This window comes from Oncorhynchus tshawytscha, linkage group LG23 (assembly GCF_018296145.1).
Source record: "Oncorhynchus tshawytscha isolate Ot180627B linkage group LG23, Otsh_v2.0, whole genome shotgun sequence".
Lineage (NCBI taxonomy): Eukaryota > Metazoa > Chordata > Actinopteri > Salmoniformes > Salmonidae > Oncorhynchus > Oncorhynchus tshawytscha.
Window position 1 is genome coordinate 27,111,371 of NC_056451.1, and position 26,978 is coordinate 27,138,348.

The following is a 26,978-nucleotide window of genomic DNA, read 5'->3' on the forward strand; positions in this document are numbered from 1 at the left end:
GGGGATTCAATCCAGCAACCTTTTGGTTATTGGCTCAACGCTCTAACCGCTAGGCTACCCACCACCCCAGGATGTGTTGTGTACTAGACTACTTGTCCTACAGCAGTGTCTAGTGTTCATCATGTGTACTACACCACTTGTCCTACAGCAGTGTCTAGTGTTCATCATGTGTACTACACCACTCGTCCTACAGCAGTGTCTAGTGTTCATCATGTGTACTACACCACTTGTCCTACAGCAGTGTCTAGTGTTCATCATGTGTACTACACCACTTGTCCTACAGCAGTGTCTAGTGTTCATCATGTGTACTACACCACTTGTCCTACAGCAGTGTCTAGTGTTCATCATGTGTACTACACCACTTGTCCTACAGCAGTGTCTAGTGTTCATCATGTGTACTACACCACTTGTCTTAACAGCAGTGTCTAGTGTTCATCATGTGTACTACACCACTTGTCCTACAGCAGTGTCTAGTGTTCATCATGTGTACTACACCACTTGTCCTACAGCAGTGTCTAGTGTTCATCATGTGTACTACACCACTTGTCCTACAGCAGTGTCTAGTGTTCATCATGTGTACTACACCAGTGTGAACATCACACTGACCCAAGCAACATCGTCATTCAACTCCTTTATTTTGATGCTTAATGTATTTACAGCTGAATTCAGACAAGCAACACACACACACACACACACACACACACACACACACACACACAGGCCTTCCACTGGCAAGGAATGTGCAGGGCTGATTTCATAATCACATTGTTCGGACTATACAGTCTTCAATTACAAATTGTGTGACATGTTCATGGAGGTCTCTGATTGGTCTCAGACTGAGGGGGGGACAGGATCTTCTTTTTTTCCTGGTTCAGTGGTCGTGTTGAGGGCCACGTCCTGTTTCAGCTCCTTCCCTGGCTCCTTAGTCCTACATGTCAGAGGGCACAGGCAGTCCGACTCATCAATGGAAGTACATGGCATAAAAGCTCATTGATCCTGCTGAATGTCATACTCCCCCTGTTTGCACTGTATTTTGTCGCAGTTTACTCAACCATCCAGCAGAGTGATACACTAAATAACTGCATGGATTTGTTCTTGTTGGGAAACATCCCAATGGTAGGTCTATGTGTAAATGAACCAAATGACAACAATGGACTGACAGAAAGACAGACTGACAAGGACTGACAGACTGACTGACTGACTTACTGAAAGACTTACTGAAAGACTGACTGACTGACTGACTTACTGAAAGACTGACTGACTGAAAGACTGACTGACTGACTTACTGAAAGACTGATTGACTGACTGACTGAAAGACTGACTGACTGACTGACTGACTGACTTACTGACTGACTTACTGAAAGACTGACTGACTTACTGAAAGACTGACTGACTGAAAGACTGACTTACTGAAAGACTGACTGACTGACTGACTTACTGAAAGACTGACTGACTGACTGACTGACTGAAAGACTGACTGACTGACTTACTGAAAGACTGACTGACTGAAAGACTGACTGACTGACTTACTGAAAGACTGACTTACTGAAAGACTGACTGAAAGACTGACTGACTTACTGAAAGTCTGACTGACTGACTGAAAGACTGACTGACTGACTTACTGAAAGACTGACTGAAAGACTGACTGACTGACTTACTGAAAGACTGACTGACTGACTGACTAAAAATAAAATGAAGAAAAGCCAACAAATGAAATAAAGCCATAATCTATTCTAATAATAATTCATAGGCTTCAAAGTACAGTACAGTAAAAGTCCAAGTAAACAACAAGCGAGGAGTAATGCCTGGTGAATGTTTTGGAGGGAATGATGGAGTGAACGGATCAATGACTCAACAGAGTGTGACGTAGAAACCCACTGGGCACAGACGACGTTCCACGTCGACGTGGAAACAATATTGATTCAACCAGTGTCTCCTGACCCCTCCTGTCTCAGTCTCCAGTATTTATGCTGCAGTAGTTTATGTATTGGGGGGCTAGGGTCAGTCTGTTATATCTGGAGGACTTCTCCTGTCTTATCCGGTGTCCTGTGTGAATTTAAGTATGCTCTCTCTAATTCTTTCTCGGAGGACCTGAGCCCTAGGACCATGCCTCAGGACTACCTGGCATGATGACTCCTTGCTGTCCCCAGTCCACTTGGCCGTGCTGCTGCTCCAGTTTCAACTATTCTGCCTGCGGCTATGGAACCCTGACCTGTTCACCGGACGTGCTACCTGTCCCAGACCTGCTGTTTTCAACTCTCTAAAGACAGCAGGAGTGGTAGAGATACTCTTAATGATCGGCTATGAAAAGCCAACTGACATTTACTCCTGAGGTTCTGACTTTTTGCACCCTCGACAACTACTGTGATTATTATTATTTGACCATGCTGGTCATTTATGAACATTTGAACATCTTGGCCATGTTCTGTTATAATCTCCACACGGCACAGCCAGGTTTCTTCCTAGGTTTTGGCCTTTATAGGGAGTTTTTCCTAGCCACCGTGCTTCTACACCTGCATTGCTTGCTGTTTGGTGTTTTAGGCTGGGTTTCTGTACAGCACTTTGAGACATCAGCTGATGTAAGAAGGGCTTTATAAATACATTTGATTTGATTTGAACCCGTGTGTGCCCAGTAGGAAGTTACAGCATTAAAAAGCTATTGAGAGGGAGAAAATGTGCTATATTAGTACAACACTGGATTTAAAGACACAACAATCTACTTTAAACAAATTAGTTGTGAAATTTCCTAGAATAACAGGATTACAGGAATGGATTAGGATTCTTTAGGATAACACGTGATGTTGGAATTTCTAGAGTCCCAGTCCAAAAAACAACTCCTAGCCCCGACCACCTTGGTGTTTGCAGAATTAGATTGGTAAGTAAAATGGCTAAAAGTAAAACGAGCTCAATTGAGCCCGATTTTAACGATACATCTACACGCTTTCTTCAGATCTGGAGGCTACACACCAACGTTTAGGGGTGCTAGGAGTTATCTCTAGCCAGGGACAGAAGGCAGATGATGGGGTGTAGAATCAGAGATTTGGGTTAAAGGGGTGAAGGTCAAAGGTCATAATCTGATTGGTGACCTGGGCACGGGGGCGGGCCGGATGCTAGGCAGGACGTCCCAGCTAGAGGTGGAGCTGTTGTGATGAAAACACAGTGTCATGTGACCAGGAAACACAAACGATCACATCACAGACAGACACAATCATGTTAAAAGGGCAACAATCATGCCCCGAACCAACCCTTTATCATTTTCCTCTGCATGTTTTCTAGATGTGAAATAATGAGATAGTTATTGGCAGTATGGTGTGGGCTGGGTGAACCTTTTGCCATATTCCTTACACCTAGCCAATCATCTCAGCTCTTTAGTCTCATTCCTAACCATGTGTCTTTAGCATTAAGCCTGGCAAGCGAGGCTGTTGGTTCTAAATCTAAAGTGCATAATGTAGGGACAAAGGGTCGATTAAGAAGTGGGCAATTATCACACAGTCAGAGCAACAATCAGACGGTAGAGGATGATGTTGCCCCTGATGACTGATCTAAGGTCAGTTTTTTGATTTTATCTCCTGATGGTTACGGTTAGGATTGGAGTAACAAACCGATCCTAGACCTGAGAAAATAGGCCAGGGAATCTACCAATCACTGGTGGTTAACACAGTAATGTTATTTTTGATCGGGGTTGGAATTACACATTGACTCTAGGAGGTACACTGATGGGGGTGCCCATGTTGATGTTTTTTTTTTTACAATTCAAGGGGTGCCAAAACACTTTTGGGGGAGAAACGTTTAGTAAAGGCGTGGCTAGCATCTCCAGACATCCCTGTAATTAGAACCCTGTCACAGAGAACACTGGCACTAGTATTCATTTGGTTTATGAACATGTAGTATTGGACATGGATGCAGTAGGTATCAGGTATTATGGAGGATTCCACCTGTTTACCAAGACCCTTTCATTATGCAGGTGTTTGAAAAATCTGCCAAGAGAAATGTGAAGATTGAGACACCAAGAACAAAAAGAAACCCAGGACATTTTGGATCAAAGCATACCACAGTTTCATATGATAAACACAGGTAACCAGGTAACCAGCACAACAAAAATCTAGTTGACGGTACTGTTTTCTACTACAGATAACTCTGTAGTTGGTTTAATCAGAAACAGAATACCCCACAGGCAGGCTAGTAAGCTAAGAAACCCCATTTAACAGCTCAGTGCCTTACCGTATAGTCTTCACTATGAAGCGAATGATGACAGCCACACCAACACAGCCACACAGAGCTCCTATTACTATCGCTGTGATCTCTCCTGAGACAGACAGAGAAATATTCCAACTAGTACATCAAACGTGAAAAGATAGCCATTGACCAGAGGCCTACTCTAATAATGAATCAGCTATGAAGGTCCACATCTTACCGGCAGTGTACACCTTCACTGATTCTGCAAGTGGGAAAAGGACTATGTTATTTAGAGCATTGTCTTATTACCTGTACGTCTGTCATAAGACCTACATAATAACAGGCTTGACATGATCATAACGGTTTGACATGATCATGATGTCATGACAGAGGGTTCATGTAAAAATACTGCTGTGCTACTTTGTTTATGCAGTCGATAATTCAGTTGGAATTAATGTTCAATCAACATCTAGTAGAACTACAGGGAAATGATCATACGTCTACAGTGTGTTCTGTAGTCTTTGGAATGAGTGTTGTCTACCAGTAGAACTACAGGGAAATGATCATACGTCTACAGTGTGTTCTGTAGTCTTTGGAATGAGTGTTGTCTACCAGTAGAACTACAGGAAATGATCATCGTCTACAGTGTGTTCTGTAGTCTTTGGAATGAGTGTTGTCTACCAGTAGAACTACAGGGAAATGATCATACGTCTACAGTGTGTTCTGTAGTCTTTGGAATGAGTGTTGTCTACCAGTAGAACTACAGGGAAATGATCATACGTCTACAGTGTGTTCTGTAGTCTTTGGAATGAGTGTTGTCCACGGGAGGCTGGTGGTACCTAAATTGGGGAGGATGGGCAGAATGGAATTATATCAAACACACGGTTTTCATGAGTTTGATACCATTCCATTCACACCACCCCAGCCATTATTACGAGCCATCCTCCTCTCACCAGCCTCCTATGGTGTTGTCATAGGCCACCCTATCAGTTTTTCACAAATTCTTTCTCCTTTGTCTGTGTTCCACCCTCTCTCTCTTGCTCTCCCTTTTGCCTTCTCTCGCTCTCCCTTTCTCTCTCTCTCTCTCTCGCTCTCTCTCCCTTTCTTTCTCTCTGTCTCTCTTCCTCTCTCTCTCACCCCCCTCTCTCTCCATTTCTCCCTTTCGTTCTCTGTCTCTCTCTTCCTCTCACTCTTGCACTCCCTCTCTCTCTCTTCCTCTCTTGTCATGTGACAACAACAGTGTCAGTGTTTAGAGACGAGATTTAGCAAAAACGAATCAGCCATCTCGTAAACAGAGCTCCCCCTCATTTACAGCTCCTCATTCTCTTCCCCACTACCCCTCTCTCTCTGTCTCTCTCTTTCTCTCTATCACTCCCTCAATCCCCCACTCTCTCTCTTTTCCTCTGTCCGGCCCCCTCTATCCCCCTCTCTATCTCTTTTCCTCTGTCCGGCCCCCTCTATCCCCCTCTCTATCTCTTTTCCTCTGTCCGGCCCCCTCAATCCCCCACTCTCTCTCTTTTCCTATCTCCTGCCCCCTCTATCTCCCTCTCTATCTCTTTCACAGCCAGTAACCCTTGACATTCCCACAGTTCTCACCACATTCTTCTCTTTAGTGTTTAACGCTAGCCTTCCTCCACATGTCCACCCCGAGAGCCCCTCACCGTGTCCACTAATACTGTTTGGTGAAATGTTATTAGTGGTCACGGTACGAGGCTAGCCCGCCCCATGCCCTTCCTGCTGATGCTGCTGTTAGGTACAAGGCTAGCCCACCCCATGCCCTTCCTGCTGATGCTGCTGTTAGGTACAAGGCTAGCCCGCCCCATGCCCTTCCTGCTGATGCTGCTGTTAGCCCGCCCCATGCCCTTCCTGCTGATGCTGCTGTTAGCCCTAGCCCGCCCCATGCCCTTCCTGCTGATGCTGCTGTTAGCTACGAGGCTAGCCCGCCCCATGCCCTTCCTGCTGATGCTGCTGTTAGCTACGAGGCTAGCCCGCCCCATGCCCTTCCTGCTGATGCTGCTGTTAGGTACGAGGCTAGCCCGCCCCATGCCCTTCCTGCTGATGCTGCTGTTAGCTACAAGGCTAGCCCGCCCCATGCCCTTCCTGCTGATGCTGTTAGGTACGAGGCTAGCCCGCCCCATGCCCTTCCTGCTGATGCTGCTGTTAGGTACGAGGCTAGCTCGCCCCATGCCCTTCCTGCTGATGCTGCTGTTAGCTACGAGGCTAGCTCGCCCCATGCCCTTCCTGCGGATGCTGCTGTTAGCTACGAGGCTAGCCCGCCCCATGCCCTTCCTGCTGATGCTGCTGTTAGCTACGAGGCTAGCCCGCCCCATGCCCTTCCTGCTGATGCTGCTGTTAGCTACGAGGCTAGCCCGACCCATGCCCTTTCTGCTGATGCTGCTGTTAGGTACGAGGCTAGCTCGCCCCATGCCCTTCCTGCTGATGCTGCTGTTAGGTACGAGGCTAGCCCGCCCCATGCCCTTTCTGCTGATGCTGCTGTTAGCTACGAGGCTGTTGGTTGTGTTAGAGAACCATCCCCCCCGACCTAATGGGAAGGATGAGAGGATGGTCCGGTCGTTAAGTGGTTGGGGTGTACGGTAGTTGTCCTGCATGACGACGCGGTCAGCGTCCTCCTTACTGGCATACAGCACTGTCTCCAGCTTCATCAGCTGAGGAAGAAGGGAGGACAGAGAGGAGGAGAAGAGGAAAGAGAGAAGTAAAGAGGGGAGGAAGAGAGGAAAGATGGTGAAGAGGAGGAAGACAAGAGGGAAGAGGGGGAGAAAAGAAGAGGAGGACATAGTGATGCTTTGAATTCAAGCATAAGTATATCACCATCACACACACACACACACCTTCCCTCACCTGTGTGTGTGAGATTTTGACGGTCTCTGTGAAGAGGGTCCAGAGGACACTCTGGAAGCAGGGAGGAGTGGTGAGAGAGCCATTGTATCGGTAGTACCGCCCCAGGTCAGAGGGCAGGAGGGACTGGACATCAAAGGCTGGGATGGACACACTCTGACCTGACCACAGAGGGAGGAATGGAGGGGTGGATGGACAGATGAAAGTTAGAGGAGATGTACAGGGTTTGACTCCTGGGGGCACGTAGTGGTGCTGTTTGACACTTGCATAAGAAATCAGAGAATCCCCATAAACTACTGTAGTCGTGGTAACATTGCTAGAAGGTAGCTGTAGTAATAATGCTGATTGGTTAAGGTGTACTTTGATTAAGCTACCTGGGGCAGCAGGTAGCCTAGTGGTTAGAGTGTTGGACTAATAACCAAACGGTTGCAAGATCGAATCCCTGAGCTGACAAGGTAAATATCTGTCATTCTGCCTCTGAACAAGGCAGTTAACCCACTGTTCCTAGGCTGTCATTGAAAATAAGAATTTGTTCTCAACTGACTTGCCTAGTTAAATAAAGGTGAATAATCATTAACAGCTGTCTCACCTGCATGTCTGATGCGACCCAGGTAGTTGAGAATGTTCCAAAAGGCCTGGTTAGCCTCCTCACCTGTCTGACAGATCACACATCTATACCCTTTAGTGTGCAGGCTTTACTATACATTCACAAAGCCTTTCTTACTAATCTGGTACATTTTACAACTGAAGAAATAAAATGTAAATAAAGGGAATTTGTAACCTATTGTAAAAATACAAATACAACTCTTTTGAAGTATGTAATGTCTCCAGTGGTTGATGTGATTGTCAGTTAGTTATGATGTAACAGTCCTACCTCTATGAGGACTCCCAGGACTGCCAGTCCATCCTGCTGGGTCATAGCCACTGACATGTTAGGGTACAGCTCTGAGTTGTAGTGCACCACATGCAGCTACACAGAGAGGGAACATGGTTGTGTGTGTGTGTGTGTGTGTGTGTGTGTGTGTGTGTGTGTGTGTGTGTGTGTGTATGTGTGTGTGTGTGCATGGCAGTGTCTAATTTTTAGAAAATCCCTCTTGAGTTTGAATGAGAAGTGCTGCTATATTCATTTACATAAGGGTCAGATGGGAGAAAGAGAGTGAGGGAGAGGGAATGAGAGAGTGATAGAGAGAGGGAGGGGAGATATGCTGGCTCACTCTTTGAGAGGGAGGGAGTAGGGGAGGGTGGAGAGATAAAGACTAATTGTTTGTCTTTATGTAATAGTGTGTAACCAGAGCACGGAGCCTCTCCTTCATGTTTTCAAACTCTCACTCTCACAAACTCTCACTTTCTCTCTCTCTCAATGTCCCTCCCTCTCTCTTTCCTCTCTCTCTCACTGTCCCTCTCTCTTTCTCTCTCTCTCTCTCTCTCTCTCTCTCTCTCTCTCTCTCTGTGTCCCACCCTCTCGTTCTCTCTCTGTTGGCATACCTGTGCAGTAGCAGATGGACGGGATCTGACTTATTAGTCCAAACTCTCTCTCTCTGTCTCTCTCTCTTGCCATCCCTCATTCCGTTACCTCTCCACCCATTTTTTGCAGATCCACTGCATGTTCAACATTCCCTTCCCACAAAGAATTGTACAGTGTTTCAAATTCCAAAAGTGTGTGTGTGTGTGTGTGTGTGTGTGTGTGTGTGTGTGTGTGTGTGTGTGTTTTGGGGTACAGTAAATACACTGCCAACCTGAGAAAGTTGGTTCCCCTTCCTATGTATACTGTAGGTGTTTGAGAGGCTTTTATTTGGCATGCTTTCTAATCCTGAAGTCTTTACAACAATTTCAATCAGATTTAATTCCACTCCCCAATTAATTAACATCATTCAAACACTTGATCTCCAATAACCTTTCTTTTCAAGTTTGTTTTCTCCTACTATGACTAGTGTTAACCATAAGAGCTGAGTCCAGATTGCTGTTTAGTGTTTCTGTATAATATTTAATGGGATTATAGTATGGTTTCTCAACTGAAGTGCTTAATACTGCAATCTACCTGGATATACAGCATGGCACGTATGCATGTCCTTACACATGCAGGCTTCCAAACTCTCCCCCACCAACACACCCCACTCTCCTCCAAACACACACACAGTCCCTCACTTCTGCAGCGGAGCTCTGACCGTTGATGGTGTGTTCGCTGCCCCCGGCCTCCGGGGCTCCATTGCCCCAGTGCAGGTGCATCTGGACGGCCGTGAACTGCCAGGGCAGCCCCCCTAAACCCATCCAGCCTGGGAGAGGAACCACCACTGTGATGGAGAGAAAGCATGGTTGCTGTAGTTACCTGATTGTATGTTGTTAGTGATGGAGTCAGCATGGTTGCTGTAGTTACCTGTATGTTGTTTGTGATGGAGTCAGCATGGTTGCTGTAGTTACCTGTATGTATGTTGTTAGTGATGGAGTCAGCATGGTTGCTGTAGTTACCTGTATGTATGTTGTTAATGATGGAGTCGGCATGGTTGCTGTAGTTACCTGTATGTTGTTCGTGATGGAGTCAGCATGGTTGCTGTAGTTACCTGTATGTATGTTGTTAGTGATGGAGTCAACATGGTTGCTGTAGTTACCTGTATGTATGTTGTTAATGATGGAGTCAGCATGGTTGCTGTAGTTACCTGTATGTTGTTCGTGATGGAGTCAGCATGGTTGCTGTAGTTACCTGTATGTATGTTGTTAGTGATGGAGTCAGCATGGTTGCTGTAGTTACCTGTATGTATGTTGTTAGTGATGGAGTCAGCATGGTTGCTGTAGTTACCTGTATGTATGTTGTTAATGATGGAGTCAGCATGGTTGCTGTAGTTACCTGTATGTTGTTAGTGATGGAGTCAGCATGGTTGCTGTAGTTACCTGTATGTATGTTGTTAGTGATGGAGTCAGCATGGTTGCTGTAGTTACCTGTATGTATGTTGTTAGTGATGGAGTCAGCATGGTTGCTGTAGTTACCTGTATGTATGTTGTTAGTGATGGAGTCAGCATGGTTGCTGTAGTTACCTGTATGTATGTTGTTAGTGATGGAGTCATCATGGTTGCTGTAGTTACCTGTATGTATGTTGTTAGTGATGGAGTCAGAATGGTTGCTGTAGTTACCTGTATGTATTTTGTTAGTGATGGAGTCAGCATGGTTGCTGTAGTTACCTGTATGTTGTTAGTGATGGAGTCATCATGGTTGCTGTAGTTACCTGTATGTATGTTGTTAGTGATGGAGTCAGCGTGGTTGCTGTCGTTACCTGTATGTATGTTGTTAGTGATGGAGTCAGAATGGTTGCTGTAGTTACCTGTGTGTATTTTGTTAGTGATGTAGTCAGCATGGTTGCTGTAGTTACCTGTATGTATGTTGTTAGTGATGGAGTCAGCATGGTTGCTGTAGTTACCTGTATGTTGTTAGTGATGGAGTCAGCATGGTTGCTGTAGTTACCTGTATGTATGTTGTTAGTGATGGAGTCAGCATGGTTGCTGTAGTTACCTGTATGTATGTTGTTAGTGATGGAGTCAGCATGGTTGCTGTAGTTACCTGTATGTATGTTGTTAGTGATGGAGTCATCATGGTTGCTGTAGTTACCTGTATGTATGTTGTTAGTGATGGAGTCAGCATGGTTGCTGTAGTTACCTGTATGTATGTTGTTAGTGATGGAGTCAGCATGGTTGCTGTAGTTACCTGTATGTTGTTAGTGATGGAGTCATCATGGTTGCTGTAGTTACCTGTATGTATGTTGTTAGTGATGGTGTCAGAATGGTTGCTGTAGTTACCTGTATGTATGTTGTTAGTGATGGAGTCATCATGGTTGCTGTAGTTACCTGTATGTATGTTGTTAGTGATGGTGTCAGAATGGTTGCTGTAGTTACCTGTATGTATTTTGTTAGTGATGGAGTCAGCATGGTTGCTGTAGTTACCTGTATGTTGTTAGTGATGGAGTCATCATGGTTGCTGTAGTTACCTGTATGTATGTTGTTAGTGATGGTGTCAGAATGGTTGCTGTAGTTACCTGTATGTACGTTGTTAGTGATGGAGTCATCATGGTTGCTGTAGTTACCTGTATGTATGTTGTTAGTGATGGAGTCAGAATGGTTGCTGTAGTTACCTGTATGTATTTTGTTAGTGATGGAGTCAGCATGGTTGCTGTAGTTACCTGTATGTTGTTAGTGATGGAGTCATCATGGTTGCTGTAGTTACCTGTATGTATGTTGTTAGTGATGGAGTCAGCATGGTTGCTGTAGTTACCTGTATGTATGTTCTTAATGATGGAGTCAGCATGGTTGCTGTAGTTACCTGTATGTTGTTAGTGATGGAGTCATCATGGTTGCTGTAGTTACCTGTATGTATGTTGTTAGTGATGGAGTCAGCATGGTTGCTGTAGTTACCTGTATGTATGTTGTTAGTGATGGAGTCAGCATGGTTGCTGTAGTTACCTGTATGTTGTTAGTGATGGTGTCAGAATGGTTGCTGTAGTTACCTGTATGTATGTTGTTAGTGATGGAGTCAGCATGGTTGCTGTAGTTACCTGTATGTTGTTAGTGATGGAGTCATCATGGTTGCTGTAGTTACCTGTATGTATGTTGTTAGTGATGGAGTCAGCGTGGTTGCTGTCGTTACCTGTATGTATGTTGTTAGTGATGGAGTCAGAATGGTTGCTGTAGTTACCTGTATGTATTTTGTTAGTGATGGAGTCAGCATGGTTGCTGTAGTTACCTGTATGTATGTTGTTAGTGATGGAGTCAGCATGGTTGCTGTAGTTACCTGTATGTTGTTAGTGATGGAGTCAGCATGGTTGCTGTAGTTACCTGTATGTATGTTGTTAGTGATGGAGTCAGCATGGTTGCTGTAGTTGTATGTATGTTGTTCGTGATGTATGTTGTTACCTGTATGTATGTGATGGAGTCAGCATGGTTGCTGTAGTTACCTGTATGTATGTTGTTAGTGATGGAGTCAGCATGGTTGCTGTAGTTACCTGTATGTATGTTGTTAGTGATGGAGTCAGCATGGTTGCTGTAGTTACCTGTTTGTATGTTGTTAGTGATGGAGTCAGCATGGTTGCTGTAGTTACCTGTATGTATGTTGTTAGTGATGGAGTCAGCATGGTTGCTGTAGTTACCTGTATGTTGTTAGTGATGGAGTCATCATGGTTGCTGTAGTTACCTGTATGTATGTTGTTAGTGATGGAGTCAGAATGGTTGCTGTAGTTACCTGTATGTATGTTGTTAGTGATGGAGTCAGCATGGTTGCTGTAGTTACCTGTATGTATGTTGTTAGTGATGGAGTCAGCATGGTTGCTGTAGTTACCTGTATGTATGTTGTTAGTGATGGAGTCAGCATGGTTGCTGTAGTTACCTGTATGTTGTTAGTGATGGTGTCAGAATGGTTGCTGTAGTTACCTGTATGTATGTTGTTAGTGATGGAGTCAGCATGGTTGCTGTAGTTACCTGTATGTATGTTGTTAGTGATGGAGTCAGCATGGTTGCTGTAGTTACCTGTATGTATGTTGTTAGTGATGGAGTCATCATGGTTGCTGTAGTTACCTGTATGTATGTTGTTAGTGATGGAGTCAGAATGGTTGCTGTAGTTACCTGTATGTATGTTGTTAGTGATGGAGTCAGTTACCATGGTTGCTGTAGTTACCTGTATGTTGTTAGTGATGGAAGTCAGCATGGTTGCTGTAGTTACCTGTTTGTTGTTGTTAGTGATGGAGTCAGCATGGTTGCTGTAGTTACCTGTATGTTGTTAGTGATGGAGTCATCATGGTTGCTGTAGTTACCTGTATGTATGTTGTTAGTGATGGAGTCAGCATGGTTGCTATGTATGTTGTTAGTGATTACCTGTATGTATGTTGTTAGTGATGGAGTCAGAATGGTTGCTGTAGTTACCTGTATGTATGTTGTTAGTGATGGAGTCAGCATGGTTGCTGTAGTTACCTGTATGTATGTTGTTAGTGATGGAGTCAGCATGGTTGCTGTAGTTACCTGTATGTATGTTGTTAGTGATGGAGTCAGCATGGTTGCTGTAGTTACCTGTATGTATGTTGTTAGTGATGGAGTCAGCATGGTTGCTGTAGTTACCTGTATGTTGTTAGTGATGGTGTCAGCATGGTTGCTGTAGTTACCTGTATGTATGTTGTTAGTGATGGAGTCAGCATGGTTGCTGTAGTTACCTGTATGTATGTTGTTAGTGATGGAGTCAGAATGGTTGTTGTAGTTACCTGTGTGTATTTTGTTAGTGATGTAGTCAGCATGGTTGCTGTAGTTACCTGTATGTTGTTAGTGATGGAGTCAGCATGGTTGCTGTAGTTACCTGTATGTTGTTAGTGATGGAGTCAGCATGGTTGCTGTAGTTACCTGTATGTTGTTAGTGATGGAGTCAGCATGGTTGCTGTAGTTACCTGTATGTTGTTAGTGATGGTGTCAGCATGGTTGCTGTAGTTACCTGTATGTATGTTGTCCGTGATGGAGTCAGCATGGTTGCTGTAGTTACCTATATGTATGTTGTTCGTGATGGAGTCAGCGTGGTTGCTGTAGTTATCTGTATGTTGTTAGTGATGGAGTCAGCATGGTTGCTGTAGTTACCTGTATGTATGTTGTTAGTGATGGAGTCAGCATGGTTGCTTTAGTTACCTGTATGTATGTTGTTAGTGATGGAGTCAGCATGGTTGCTGTAGTTACCTGTATGTTGTGTTAGTGATGGAGTCATCATGGTTGCTGTAGTTACCTGTATGTACGTTGTTAGTGATGGAGTCATCATGGTTGCTGTAGTTACCTGTATGTATGTTGTTAGTGATGGAGTCAGCATGGTTGCTGTAGTTACCTGTATGTATGTTGTTAGTGATGGAGTCAGCATGGTTGCTGTAGTTACCTGTATGTATGTTGTTAGTGATGGAGTCAGCATGGTTGCTGTCGTTACCTGTATGTATGTTGTTAGTGATGGAGTCAGAATGGTTGCTGTAGTTACCTGTGTGTATTTTGTTAGTGATGGTAGTCAGCATGGTTGCTGTAGTTACCTGTATGTATGTTGTTAGTGATGGAGTCATCATGGTTGCTGTAGTTACCTGTATGTTGTTAGTGATGGAGTCAGCATGGTTGCTGTAGTTACCTGTATGTATGTTGTTCGTGATGGAGTCAGCATGGTTGCTGTAGTTACCTGTATGTTGTTAGTGATGGAGTCAGCATGGTTGCTGTAGTTACCTGTATGTATGTTGTTAGTGATGGAGTCAGCATGGTTGCTGTAGTTACCTATATGTATGTTGTTCGTGATGGAGTCAGCGTGGTTGCTGTAGTTATCTGTATGTTGTTAGTGATGGAGACAGCATGGTTGCTGTAGTTACCTATATGTATGTTGTTATTGATGGAGTCAGCATGGTTGCTTTAGTTACCTGTATGTATGTTGTTAGTGATGGAGTCAGCGTGGTTGCTGTAGTTACCTGTATGTTGTTAGTGATGGAGTCAGCATGGTTGCTGTAGTTACCTATATGTATGTTGTTAGTGATGGAGTCAGCATGGTTGCTGTAGTTACCTGTATGTATGTTGTTAGTGATGGAGTCAGCATGGTTGCTGTAGTTACCTGTATGTTGTTAGTGATGGAGTCAGCATGGTTGCTGTAGTTTCCTGTATGGCTGTTGTTAGTGATGGAGTCAGCAAGGTTGCTGTAGTTACCTGTATGTTGTTAGTGATGGAGTCAGCATGGTTGCTGTAGTTACCTGTATGTCCGTTGTTGTAGAGGTTGAAGGGTTTGTTGCCGTGCTGGCTATAACCGAGGGGGGTAAGAGGGCCCAGGCTGGGGTCATACTGGGTCTGGACCGTTGCCACGTCAACCGGAGACTGGGCCTTACCACCACAGTCTGGGAAGTAATCCGCCCACTTGGACTGGCCTACTGAACCTGAGGGGGAGGAGGACGGAAGAGAGTGACCAAAACATGACACATCTTGTGACACTCTATCAGTGATGTACGACACACATTAAGCATGGCCAGTCAGTCAGCAGGCCTTTTCTTTTGAAATATTTCATATTGACCTCTTGATTTATTACATGACCATTTTCTGTGGAAAACAGAAGATAAGTTGGGGGTCCATCCTGCTCATCCTCTCTTTCACACTCCCCTTCTCTAACTAATGACTAATGAGCATCATCACCCTGACGAACACATACCCAGACACACAATACACACACATATACGGTACACACACAAACGCACTTACACACACACACACAGACTCACATCATTATCCCAGAAACCCTAGACCCACTCCAATTTGCATACCGCACCAACAGATCCACAGATGATGCAATCTCTATTGCACTCCACACTGCCCTTTCCCACCTGGACAAAAGGAACACCTATGTGAGAATGCTGTTCAACACCATAGTGCCCTCAAAGCTTATCACTAAGGTAAGGACCCTGGGACTAGACACCTCCCTCTGTAACTGTATCCTAGACTTACTGACTGGCCGCCCCCAGGTGGTAAGGGTAGGTAACAACACATCCGCCACTCTGATACTCAACACTGGGGCCCCTCAGGGTTGCGTGCTCAGTCCCCTCCTGTATTCCCTGTTCACTCATGACTGCACGGCCAGGCACAACTCCAACACCATCATTCAGTTTGCTGATTACACAACAGTGGTAGGCCTGATCACCGACAACGATGAGACAGCCTATCGGGAGGAGGTCACAGATCTGGCATTGTGGTGCCAGGACAACAACCTCTCCTTCAACGTGATCAAGACAAAGGAGATGATTGTGGACTACAGGAAAAAGAGGACCAAACACGCCCCCATTCTCATCGACGGGGCTGTAGTGGAGCAGGTTGAGAGCTTCAAGTTCTTTGGCGTCCACATCACCAACAAACTAACATGGTCCAAGCACATCAAGACAGTCGTGAAGAGGGCACAACAAAGCCTATTACCCCTCAGGAGACTTAAAAGATTTGCATGCGTCCTTAGATCCTCAAAAGGTTTCACAGCTGCACCATCGAGAGCATCCTGATGGGTTGCATCACTGCCTGTTATGGCAACTGCTCGGCCTCCAACCAAGGCACTGCAGAGGGTAGTGCGTACGGCCCAGTACATCACAAGGGGCCAAGCTTCCTGCCATCCAGGACCTCTATACCAGGCGGTGTCAGAGGAAGACCCTAGAAATTGTCAAAGACTCCAGCCACCCTAGTCATAGACTGTTCTCTCTGCTACCGCATGGCAGGTGGTACCGGAGTGCCAAGTCTAGGCCCAAGAGGCTTCTAAACAGCTTTTACCCCCAAGCCATAAGACTCCTGAACAGCTAATCAAATGGCTACCCAGACTATTTGCACAAACCCCCCCACGCTGCTGCTACTATGTTATTATCTATGCATTTTTCAGGATAAAAAATCTACGGAATGGAGCACAGGCAAAATTCTAGAGGAAAATGTATTTTAGTCTGCTTTCCAACAGACAGTGGGAGATAATAACCTAAATAACCTAAAACACAAGGTCAAATCTACAGAATCTTAGAGTTGCTTACAAAGAAGACAGTAAATGTTCCTGAGTGGCCTAGATACCGTTTTGACTTAAATCTACTTGAAAATCTAAGGCAAGACCTGAGAATGGTTGTCAAGTAATGATCAACAAACAATTTGACAGAGCTTTAAGAATTTGAAAAGAATAATGGGCAAATGTTGAACAATCCAGGTGTGCAAAGCTCTTAGAGATGTACCCAGAAACACTCACAGCTGTAATCGCTGCCAAAGGTGCTCCTACAAAGTGTTGCCTCAATACTTATATAAATGAGATATTTCTGTATTTCGTTTTCAATAAATGTTCAACAATTTCTTAAAACATGTTTTCACTTTGTCGTTATGCGTTATGGGGTAATATTATGTGTATATGGGTGAGAAAAAAATGTATTTAATCCATTTTGAATTCAGGCTGTAACACAACAAAATGTGGAATATTTCAAGAGGTATGAATACTTTCTGAAGGTAGCATTGCACTTTCATGTACTGTAACATACTTTTGTCCAGCTAATAGCCTAACCACCGGTCAAGCAATATAATGGACGAAAAGTTCAAATCTTGTTGCTGCAGGATTACTTTGCTACAACAATACTGGTCAAATTAAGATCCTACATCTGTATGGAGTATCAGAATGTTAGAATACTGGCTGGTGTGTGTGTGTGTGTGTGTGTGTGTGTGTGTGTGTGTGTGTGTGTGTGTGTGTGTGTGTGTGTGTGTGTGTGTGTGTGTGTGTGTGTGTGTGTGTGTTGTGTGTGTGTGTGTGTGTGAGAGAGAGAGAGAGAGAGAGAGAGAGAGAGAGTGTGTATATACAGGAGTGTAAAGTCAGTGGTCAGTCATGCGTGCATGATGAGGTGGCGTATTATATTCACAGTGGTGAGCGCACACACACACACATCCTTTCTCATTACTGATTGAAGGGGAGAGAGAAAGTGGAGCAGTGAGAGGGAGACTGATGGGTGCACAGAGAGACATTCTTGGAACAGAGAGAAAGAGAGAGACAGGGGTAGAGGGGATTCAGACTAGAGAGACTGAGGGAAAACAGGAGAATGGGTCAGAGAGGTGGAATAATAAAAGGACATGTAGCGAATTGAACATCTGAAAAAGAGAGTGACAAGCAAGAGGAAGATTTTGAATTTGAGAGTAGGCAGAACAGAGGAGAGGGGTGATGGTAGTAAAGGACAGGGGCATGAGCACAACTTAGACTCAAACCAGCACAATTACAAGCCTTTCAAGACAATCAAAAACAAGTATTCAACAATGCCATGGTGTAATTAAGCAATAAGGCCCGAGGGGGCGTGGTATATGGCCAATATACCACGGCTAAGGGCTGTTCTTAGGCACGACGCAACTATACCACAAAATCCTGAGGTGCCTTATTGCTATTATAAACTGATCACAAACATAATTAGAACAGTAAAAAAAAATACCATACCCATGGTATACGGTCTCATATACCACGGATTTACACCAATCAGCATTCTGAGCACAAACCACACAATTTATAACAGTTAATAATACCGAATACACAGAGGATTCATTCAGATCTCAATGTGAGGTCTCCTCTCCAACCCTCAGGGTGCTCTAGCCTGCTACAGAGGTCAGTGCTCTACTCTCCATGCTACTGTTAATTAATGTCAGGTCTCCTCTCCAACCCTCAGGGTGCTCTAGCCTGCTACAGAGGTCAGTGCTCTACTCTCCATGCTACTGTTAATCAATGTGAGGTCTCCTCTCCAACCCTCAGGGTGCTCTAGCCTGCTACAGAGCTCAGTGCTCTACTCTCCATGCTACTGTTAATCAATGTGAGGTCTCCTCTCCAACCCTCAGGGTGCTCTAGCCTGCTACAGAGGTCAGAGCTCTACTCTCCATGCTACTGTTAATCAATGTGAGGTCTCCTCTCCAACCCTCAGGGTGCTCTAGCCTGCTACAGAGGTCAGTGCTCTACTCTCCATGCTACTGTTAATTAATGTCAGGTCTCCTCTCCAACCCTCAGGGTGCTCTAGCCTGCTACAGAGGTCAGAGCTCTACTCTCCATGCTACTGTTAATCAATGTGAGGTATCCTCTCCAACCCTCAGGGTGCTCTAGCCTGCTACAGAGGTCAGTGCTCTACTCTCCATGCTACTGTTAATCAATGTGTGGTCTCCTCTCCAACCCTCAGGGTGCTCTAGCCTGCTACAGAGGTCAGAGCTCTACTCTCCATGCTACTGTTAATCAATGTGAGGTCTCCTCTCCAACCCTCAGGGTGCTCTAGCCTGCTACAGAGGTCAGAGCTCTACTCTCCATGATACTGTTAATCAATGTGAGGTCTCCTCTCCAACCCTCAGGGTGCTCTAGCCTGCTACAGAGGTCAGAGCTCTACTCTCCATGATACTGTTAATCAATGTGAGGTCTCCTCCCAACCCTCAGGGTGCTCTAGCCTGCTACAGAGGTCAGTGCTCTACTCTCCATGCTACTGTTAATCAATGTGAGGTCTCCTCTCCAACCCTCAGGGTGCTCTAGCCTGCTACAGAGGTCAGTGCTCTACTCTCCATGCTACTGTTAATTAATGTCAGGTCTCCTCTCCAACCCTCAGGGTGCTCTAGCCTAGCTACAGAGGTCAGGTGCTTTCTACTCTCCATGCTACTGTTAATCAATGTGAGGTCTCCTCTCCAACCCTCAGGGTGCTCTAGCCTGCTACAGAGGTCAGTGCTCTACTCTCCATGCTACTGTTAATCAATGTGAGGTCTCCTCTCCAACCCTCAGGGTGCTCTAGCCTGCTACAGAGGTCAGTGCTCTACTCTCCATGCTACTGTTAATCATGTGAGGTCTCCTCTCCAACCCTCAGGGTGCTCTAGCCTGCTACAGAGGTCAGTGCTCTACTCTCCATGCTACTGTTAATCAATGTGAGGTCTCCTCTCCAACCCTCAGGGTGCTCTAGCCTGCTACAGAGGTCAGAGCTCTACTCTCCATGCTACTGTTAATCAATGTGAGGTCTAACCTCTCCAACCCTCAGGGTGCTCTAGCCTGCTACAGAGGTCAGTGCTCTACTCTCCATGCTACTGTTAATTAATGTCAGGTCTCCAGAAACTCCAACCCTCAGGGTGCTCTAGCCTGCTACAGAGGTCAGAGCTCTTCCTCCATGCTACTGTTAATCAATGTGAGGTCTCCTCTCCAACCCTCAGGGTGCTCTAGCCTGCTACAGAGGTCAGTGCTCTACTCTCCATGCTACTGTTAATCAATGTGAGGTCTCCTCTCCAACCCTCAGGGTGCTCTAGCCTGCTACAGAGGTCAGAGCTATACTCTCCATGCTACTGTTAATCAATGTGAGGTCTCCTCTCCAACCCTCAGGGTGCTCTAGCCTGCTACAGAGGTCAGAGCTCTACTCTCCATGATACTGTTAATCAATGTGAGGTCTCCTCTCCAACCCTCAGGGTGCTCTAGCCTGCTACAGAGGTCAGAGCTCTACTCTCCATGATACTGTTAATCAATGTGAGGTCTGCTCTCCAACCCTCAGGGTGCCTCTAGCCTGCTACAGAGGTCAGAGCTCTACTCTCCATGCTACTGTTAATCAATGTGAGGTCTCCCTCCAACCCTCAGGGTGCTCTAGCCTGCTACAGAGGTCAGAGCTCTACTCTCCATGCTACTGTTAATCAATCTGAGGTCTCCTCTCCAACCCTCAGGGTGCTCTAGCCTGCTACAGAGGTCAGAGCTCTACACTCAGGGCAAGGTGTCTTCCATGCTACTGTTAATCAATGTGAGGTCTCCTCTCCAACCCTCAGGGTGCTCTAGCCTGCTCAACAGAGGTCAGTGCTCTACTCTCCATGATACTGTTAATCAATCTGAGGTCTCCTCTCCAACCCTCAGGGTGCTCTAGCCTACAGGGAGGCTACAGAGGTCAGAGCTCTACAGCAGAGGGAACACCCCCTCCATGATACTGTTAATCAACTGAGGTCTCCTCTCCAACCCTCAGGGTGCTCTAGCCTGCTTACAGAGGTCAGTGCTCTGTCTCCATGCTACTGTTAATCAATGTGAGGTCTGGCCTCTCCAACCCTCAGGGTGCTCTAGCCTGCTACAGAGGTCAGTGCTCTACACTCCATGCTACTGTTAATTAATGTCAGGTCTCCTCTCCAACCCTCAGGGTGCTCTAGATCTGCTCAACAGAGGTCAGTGCTCTACTCTCCATGCTACTGTTAATCAATGTGAGGTCTCCTCTCCAACCCTCAGGGTGCTCTAGCCTGCTACAGAGGTCAGTGCTCTACTCTCCATGCCATGCTACTGTTAATCAATGTGAGGTCTCCAATCTCCAACCCTCAGGGTGCTCTAGCCTGCTACAGAGGTCAGTGCTCTACTGCTCCATGCTACTGTTAATCAATGTGAGGTCATCTTATCTCTCCAACCCTCAGGGTGCTCTAGCTGCTCTACAGAGGTCAGAGCTCTACTTCCATGCTACTGTTAATCAATGTGAGGTCTCCTCTCCAACCCTCAGGGTGCTCTAGCCTGCTACAGAGGTCAGTGCTCTACTCTCCATGCTACTGTTAATCAATGTGAGGTCTCCTCTCCAACCCTCAGGGTGCTCTAGCCTGCTACAGAGGTCAGAGCTCTACTCTCCATGCTACTGTTAATCAATGTGAGGTCTCCTCTCCAACCCTCAGGGTGCTCTAGCCTGCTACAGAGGTCAGAGCTCTACTCTCCATGATACTGTTAATCAATGTGAGGTCTCCTCTCCAACCCTCAGGGTGCTCTAGCCTGCTACAGAGGTCAGAGCTCTACTCTCCATGCTACTGTTAATCAATGTGAGGTCTCCTCTCCAACCCTCAGGGTGCTCTAGCCTGCTACAGAGGTCAGTGCTCTACTCTCCATGCTACTGTTAATCAATGTGAGGTCTCCTCTCCAACCCTCAGGGTGCTCTAGCCTGCTACAGAGGTCAGAGCTCTACTCTCCATGATACTGTTAATCAATGTGAGGTCTCCTCTCCAACCCTCAGGGTGCTCTAGCCTGCTACAGAGGTCAGTGCTCTACTCTCCATGCTACTGTTAATCAATGTGAGGTCTCCTCTCCAACCCTCAGGGTGCTCTAGCCTGCTACAGAGGTCAGTGCTCTACTCTCCATGCTACTGTTAATTAATGTCAGGTCTCCTCTCCAACCCTCAGGGTGCTCTAGCCTGCTACAGAGGTCAGTGCTCTACTCTCCATGCTACTGTTAATCAATGTGAGGTCTCCTCTCCAACCCTCAGGGTGCTCTAGCCTGCTACAGAGGTCAGTGCTCTACTCTCCATGCTACTGTTAATCAATGTGAGGTCTCCTCTCCAACCCTCAGGGTGCTCTAGCCTGCTACAGAGGTCAGAGCTCTACTCTCCATGCTACTGTTAATCAATGTGAGGTCTCCTCTCCAACCCTCAGGGTGCTCTAGCCTGCTACAGAGGTCAGAGCTCTACTCTCCATGATACTGTTAATCAATGTGAGGTCTCCTCTCCAACCCTCAGGGTGCTCTAGCCTGCTACAGAGGTCAGAGCTCTACTCTCCATGCTACTGTTAATCAATGTGAGGTCTCCTCTCCAACCCTCAGGGTGCTCTAGCCTGCTACAGAGGTCAGAGCTCTACTCTCCATGCTACTGTTAATCAATGTGAGGTCTCCTCTCCAACCCTCAGGGTGCTCTAGCCTGCTACAGAGGTCAGAGCTCTACTCTCCATGCTACTGTTAATCAATGTGAGGTCTCCTCTCCAACCCTCAGGGTGCTCTAGCCTGCTACAGAGGTCAGAGCTCTACTCTCCATGCTACTGTTAATCAATGTGAGGTCTCCTCTCCAACCCTCAGGGTGCTCTAGCCTGCTACAGAGGTCAGTGCTCTACTCTCCATGATACTGTTAATCAATCTGAGGTCTCCTCTCCAACCCTCAGGGTGCTCTAGCCTGCTACAGAGGTCAGCTACAGAGGTCAGCTCTACTCTCCATGCTACTGTTAATCAATGTGAGGTCTCCTCTCCAACCCTCAGGGTGCTCTAGCCTGCTACAGAGGTCAGTGCTCTACTCTCCATGCTACTGTTAATCAATGTCAGGTCTCCTCTCCAACCCTCAGGGTGCTCTAGCCTGCTACAGAGGTCAGTGCTCTACTCTCCATGCTACTGTTAATCAATGTGAGGTCTCCTCTCCAACCCTCAGGGTGCTCTAGCCTGCTACAGAGGTCAGTGCTCTACTCTCCATGCTACTGTTAATCAATGTGAGGTCTCCTCTCCAACCCTCAGGGTGCTCTAGCCTGCTACAGAGGTCAGTGCTCTACTCTCCATGCTACTGTTAATCAATGTGAGGTCTCCTCTCCAACCCTCAGGGTGCTCTAGCCTGCTACAGAGGTCAGTGCTCTACTCTCCATGCTACTGTTAATCAATGTGAGGTCTCCTCTCCAACCCTCAGGGTGCTCTAGCCTGCTACAGAGGTCAGTGCTCTACTCTCCATGCTACTGTTAATCAATGTGAGGTCTCCTCTCCAACCCTCAGGGTGCTCTAGCCTGCTACAGAGGTCAGAGCTCTACTCTCCATGCTACTGTTAATCAATGTGAGGTCTCCTCTCCAACCCTCAGGGTGCTCTAGCCTGCTACAGAGGTCAGAGCTCTACTCTCCATGATACTGTTAATCAATGTGAGGTCTCCTCTCCAACCCTCAGGGTGCTCTAGCCTGCTACAGAGGTCAGAGCTCTACTCTCCATGATACTGTTAATCAATGTGAGGTCTCCTCTCCAACCCTCAGGGTGCTCTAGCCTGCTACAGAGGTCAGTGCTCTACTCTCCATGCTACTGTTAATCAATGTGAGGTCTCCTCTCCAACCCTCAGGGTGCTCTAGCCTGCTACAGAGGTCACTGCTCTACTCTCCATGCTACTGTTAATCAATGTGAGGTCTCCTCTCCAACCCTCAGGGTGCTCTAGCCTGCTACAGAGGTCAGAGCTCTACTCTCCATGCTACTGTTAATCAATGTGAAGGGATCCTTTCTACATTAGTTCTATACTTACACACACACTCTGTCTCTCCACTCCACCCTAGTGATTATCTGCAGTGTGCTCAGGGGGATTTTACTTTCCTAGGGGGATTAGAGAGAGTCTTTTTTACACCATCACTGTCTCCCCAGCTACCACAAAAAAAGTTCTGTGAACCATATTTTTGTTAGAGCTTGGTGAGAACGTTGTTGTATTATGGTTATTTTGCGTACAATCTACCCACAACTTTCTGTGAATGGTGCAGGATAGTTGCTTAGCTTTGGATCGTTCTCAGCGTATTTAAGGAACTTCACAAAAAACATTATTTTCTTGGTATTTCATTACTTTAAAGGCACAATCAGCAGTTGCAACATCCCTTTTTGGATGTCTAGTTTTGATTTACATTTGGTTGAGTTGCCAACTAATGTGAATTAAACATGAAATCAACAAAACATTTTAATTGGATTTTGGTTAAAATTTGGTTAAAAAAAATACAAAATGGCCTTATGTTGATGACTCAACCAGTTTTTGCCCAGTGGGAAGGAACCACAGTAAAACTTTATCAGAACCTCCCTGCAACATAAAATAAACTTTCCCAGAACAGGCAATTTTTTTACTTACGTTTAAAAAACATTAAATTTTTCTTGTCAGAAAACATATGGCATCGTTCCCATTACCAATGTCAAACCAAAAACATACGTTCCCACAACTTCCAATGAACCAAATGTGCTAGCTGGGCCTACACACACACACACACACACACTCCCCTCCCCCGGCCTGTACCTCTAAGCCGTCCTCTATCCCCCTCCTTGCCCACCGCCCCCAAAAAAGGAGAAAAACTTGTCCTGCAGCTCCACAGTTGGTTGTCATGGAAGTACCCATGGTTACAACGGAGAGAATATTCCGTCATTCTGACCTGCTCTACCTCTCATAGCGCTGCCACTGTCCCCAATGTGGAACAATGCCACACACACACACACACAGAGACACACAAAATGCCATACAAAGAGCCGCAGTGCCTGTGGGCGAGCCAGCCACAGAATGCTACAGATCCCCTCACACACACCAACACAACACAACTCCCACATCACCATTTACTTGAACAGTATATTGCGTCCTATAGAACACAGAGAAAAACATCTAGCCCTGGACACAGGCTCTGGTTAGAGGACATACTGTACACCTCTGTACTTTATGTGAATGGAAAAGCTCTGTGTGAATTTACTTTACACACTACCACTCTGTATGCATTCACTAAGGGCCCTTCAGGTCTACAGTGTCATTGTCCACATGATAGGCAGGCAGTGTGCCTCAGCCTGGACAGTACAATTAACACACAGGGTTATTGTGTGGCGTAACAATGCTGCTGAAACACGTCTTTCAAACTCTTCATCCTCCTCGTGCACCTGCCACTTCTCTCGTTTTCCTCCCCCTCTCTAGCTCTCTTTCCCTCTTCTGCACCCCCATTTCCCTCCCTCTCTCCATCCTCCACTCCTCGTTTCTGTTTCTCCCATGCAGAGAGAAAGAGAGAGAGAGAGAGAGAGAGAGAGAGAGAGAGAGAGAGAGAGAGAGAGAGAGAGAGAAAGAGAGAGAGAGAGAGAGAGAGAGAGAGAGAGAGAGAGAGAGAGAGAGAGAGAGGGGGAGAGAGAGAGAGAACGTACAGTAGGTGAGCTGATGTATAAATGACAGACAGACAGACAGAGAGTGTACTGTGGTATTTGTGTAGTGTTTAGTGGCAGGGATAATATTCCTACTGTGATCTACACTTACTTTATGAGTTATAATAACATAGTTAGAAATCAACTTGAAGGCCTTTTGGTTATTGAGAGAGATGTTCTTACCCGTGTACGTCCAGTACGTCACTGAAAGAGGGGAAATAAAATCACATTTCGTCATTGTCATTCTCACAATAACACATTACAGCAGTTATCAACAATTATATTCAGTATTACTACATTCACCAAAGTATTCAACATATTGTCAGCAAGTGACATTTTCAATATGAACAGGTGTCATTGAAAAGTGAAATGATATCTCTGTAAAAATATATATGCTATATACAGTATATCTGAACTGCTATATACAGTATATCTGAACTGCTATATACAGTATATCTGAACTGCTATATACAGTATATCTGAACTGCTATATACAGTATATCTGAACTACTATATACAGTATATCTGAACTACTATATCCAGTATATCTGGACTACTATATACAGTATATCTGAACTACTATATACAGTATATCTGAAATACTATATACAGTATATCTGAACTGCTATATACAGAATATCTCAACTACTATATACAGAATATCTGAACTACTATATACAGTATATCTGAACTACTATATACCATATATCTGAACTACTATATACAGTATATCTGAACTATTATATACAGTATATCTGAAATACTATATACAGTATATCTGAACTGCTATATACAGAATATCTCAACTACTATATACAGAATATCTGAACTACTATATACAGTATATCTGAACTACTATATACCATATATCTGAACTACTATATACAGTATATCTGAACTACCACTATACTGTTCCTTGTTCAACTACTGATTCTACTGCCACTATTCTACTGTTATTACTACTGCTACTAGTTTCTTCAACCACCACCTGCACCACCGGCACCACCACCTCCACCGGCACCACCATAACCACCACCACCATCACTACCGCCACCACCACTACCCCCACCGCTGCACTCTAAGAAAAAAAGGTGCTATCTAGAACCCAAAAGGGTTCTTCGGCTGTCCCCATAGGAGAACCCTTTGAATAACACTTTTTGGTTCCACAGAGGAACCCAAAGGGGTTCTATCTGGAACCAAAATGGGTTTTACCTGAAACCAAAAAGGGGACAGCTGAAGAACCCTTTTGGAACCCTTTTTTCCAAGAGTGTTCTACTACAACAACAAACAATAACCAAAACAAACCATCTTAAGGCTGATGTAGGTCTTACCGGCGGCGCCTGTGGTAGTTGTCCATTGCCAAAACACAAGTAATAGAGGCAGAGAGAGACCCACCAAGTCCATGTTAGCCCTCCTCTCCCATACACAACCACAGATGAGCGGACAGACAGAGAGATAGAGAGAGAGACAGGGGCTCCTGATCCAGCCTGCTACAGCTCTCTAAATTAGCTCAGAGTGTGTGCGTTACACACTGGGTCCCCTCTATCATTCAAAGTAGCAGTTTAGGTCTCAGTAAAGTGGAGATGGAGAGGGAAATAGTGATTGAGTGAGAGAGAGAGCCAAGAGAGAAAGAAAGGAAGAATGCAAAGGGTGGACAAGTGAGTGGGCATGAGTCCAGTGTTGGTCACTGAAAAGCTTAGTGAAAAAACAGAGAGAGAGAGCGAGAGAGAGACAGACAGACAGAGAAAGAAAGAGCGAGAGGAGGAGAAAGAGGGAGGGAAAAATGAAAGAGTGAGTGAAGAGGGAGAATTAAAATAATAGTGGAGTATAGAGAATGGGGAG

General features: G+C 45.5%; 1 protein-coding gene across 3 annotated transcripts; it reads right to left on the minus strand.

The window, feature by feature from the left end:
* Nucleotides 1-618: 618 nt before the first annotated feature.
* On the minus strand, nt 619-26,978 carry LOC112247948 (carbonic anhydrase 14-like). 3 transcript variants are annotated; one of them, XM_042305089.1, is made up of 12 exons: nt 26,468-26,975; nt 25,320-25,340; nt 14,754-14,933; nt 9,178-9,323; nt 7,907-8,002; nt 7,622-7,688; nt 7,036-7,193; nt 6,719-6,842; nt 4,415-4,438; nt 4,222-4,306; nt 3,087-3,140; nt 619-928 (listed from the first exon to the last, which is right to left on the minus strand). In XM_042305089.1, exons 1-12 carry the CDS (start codon nt 26,538-26,540, stop codon nt 832-834), a joined length of 1,125 nt encoding a protein of 374 aa, XP_042161023.1. In that variant the 5' UTR covers nt 26,541-26,975; the 3' UTR covers nt 619-831. The 3 variants fall into 3 exon arrangements, with proteins under 3 accessions (XP_042161023.1, XP_042161025.1, XP_042161024.1); XM_042305091.1 differs by lacking the exon at nt 3,087-3,140 and having other exon boundaries at nt 26,468-26,978; XM_042305090.1 differs by lacking the exon at nt 4,415-4,438 and having other exon boundaries at nt 26,468-26,977.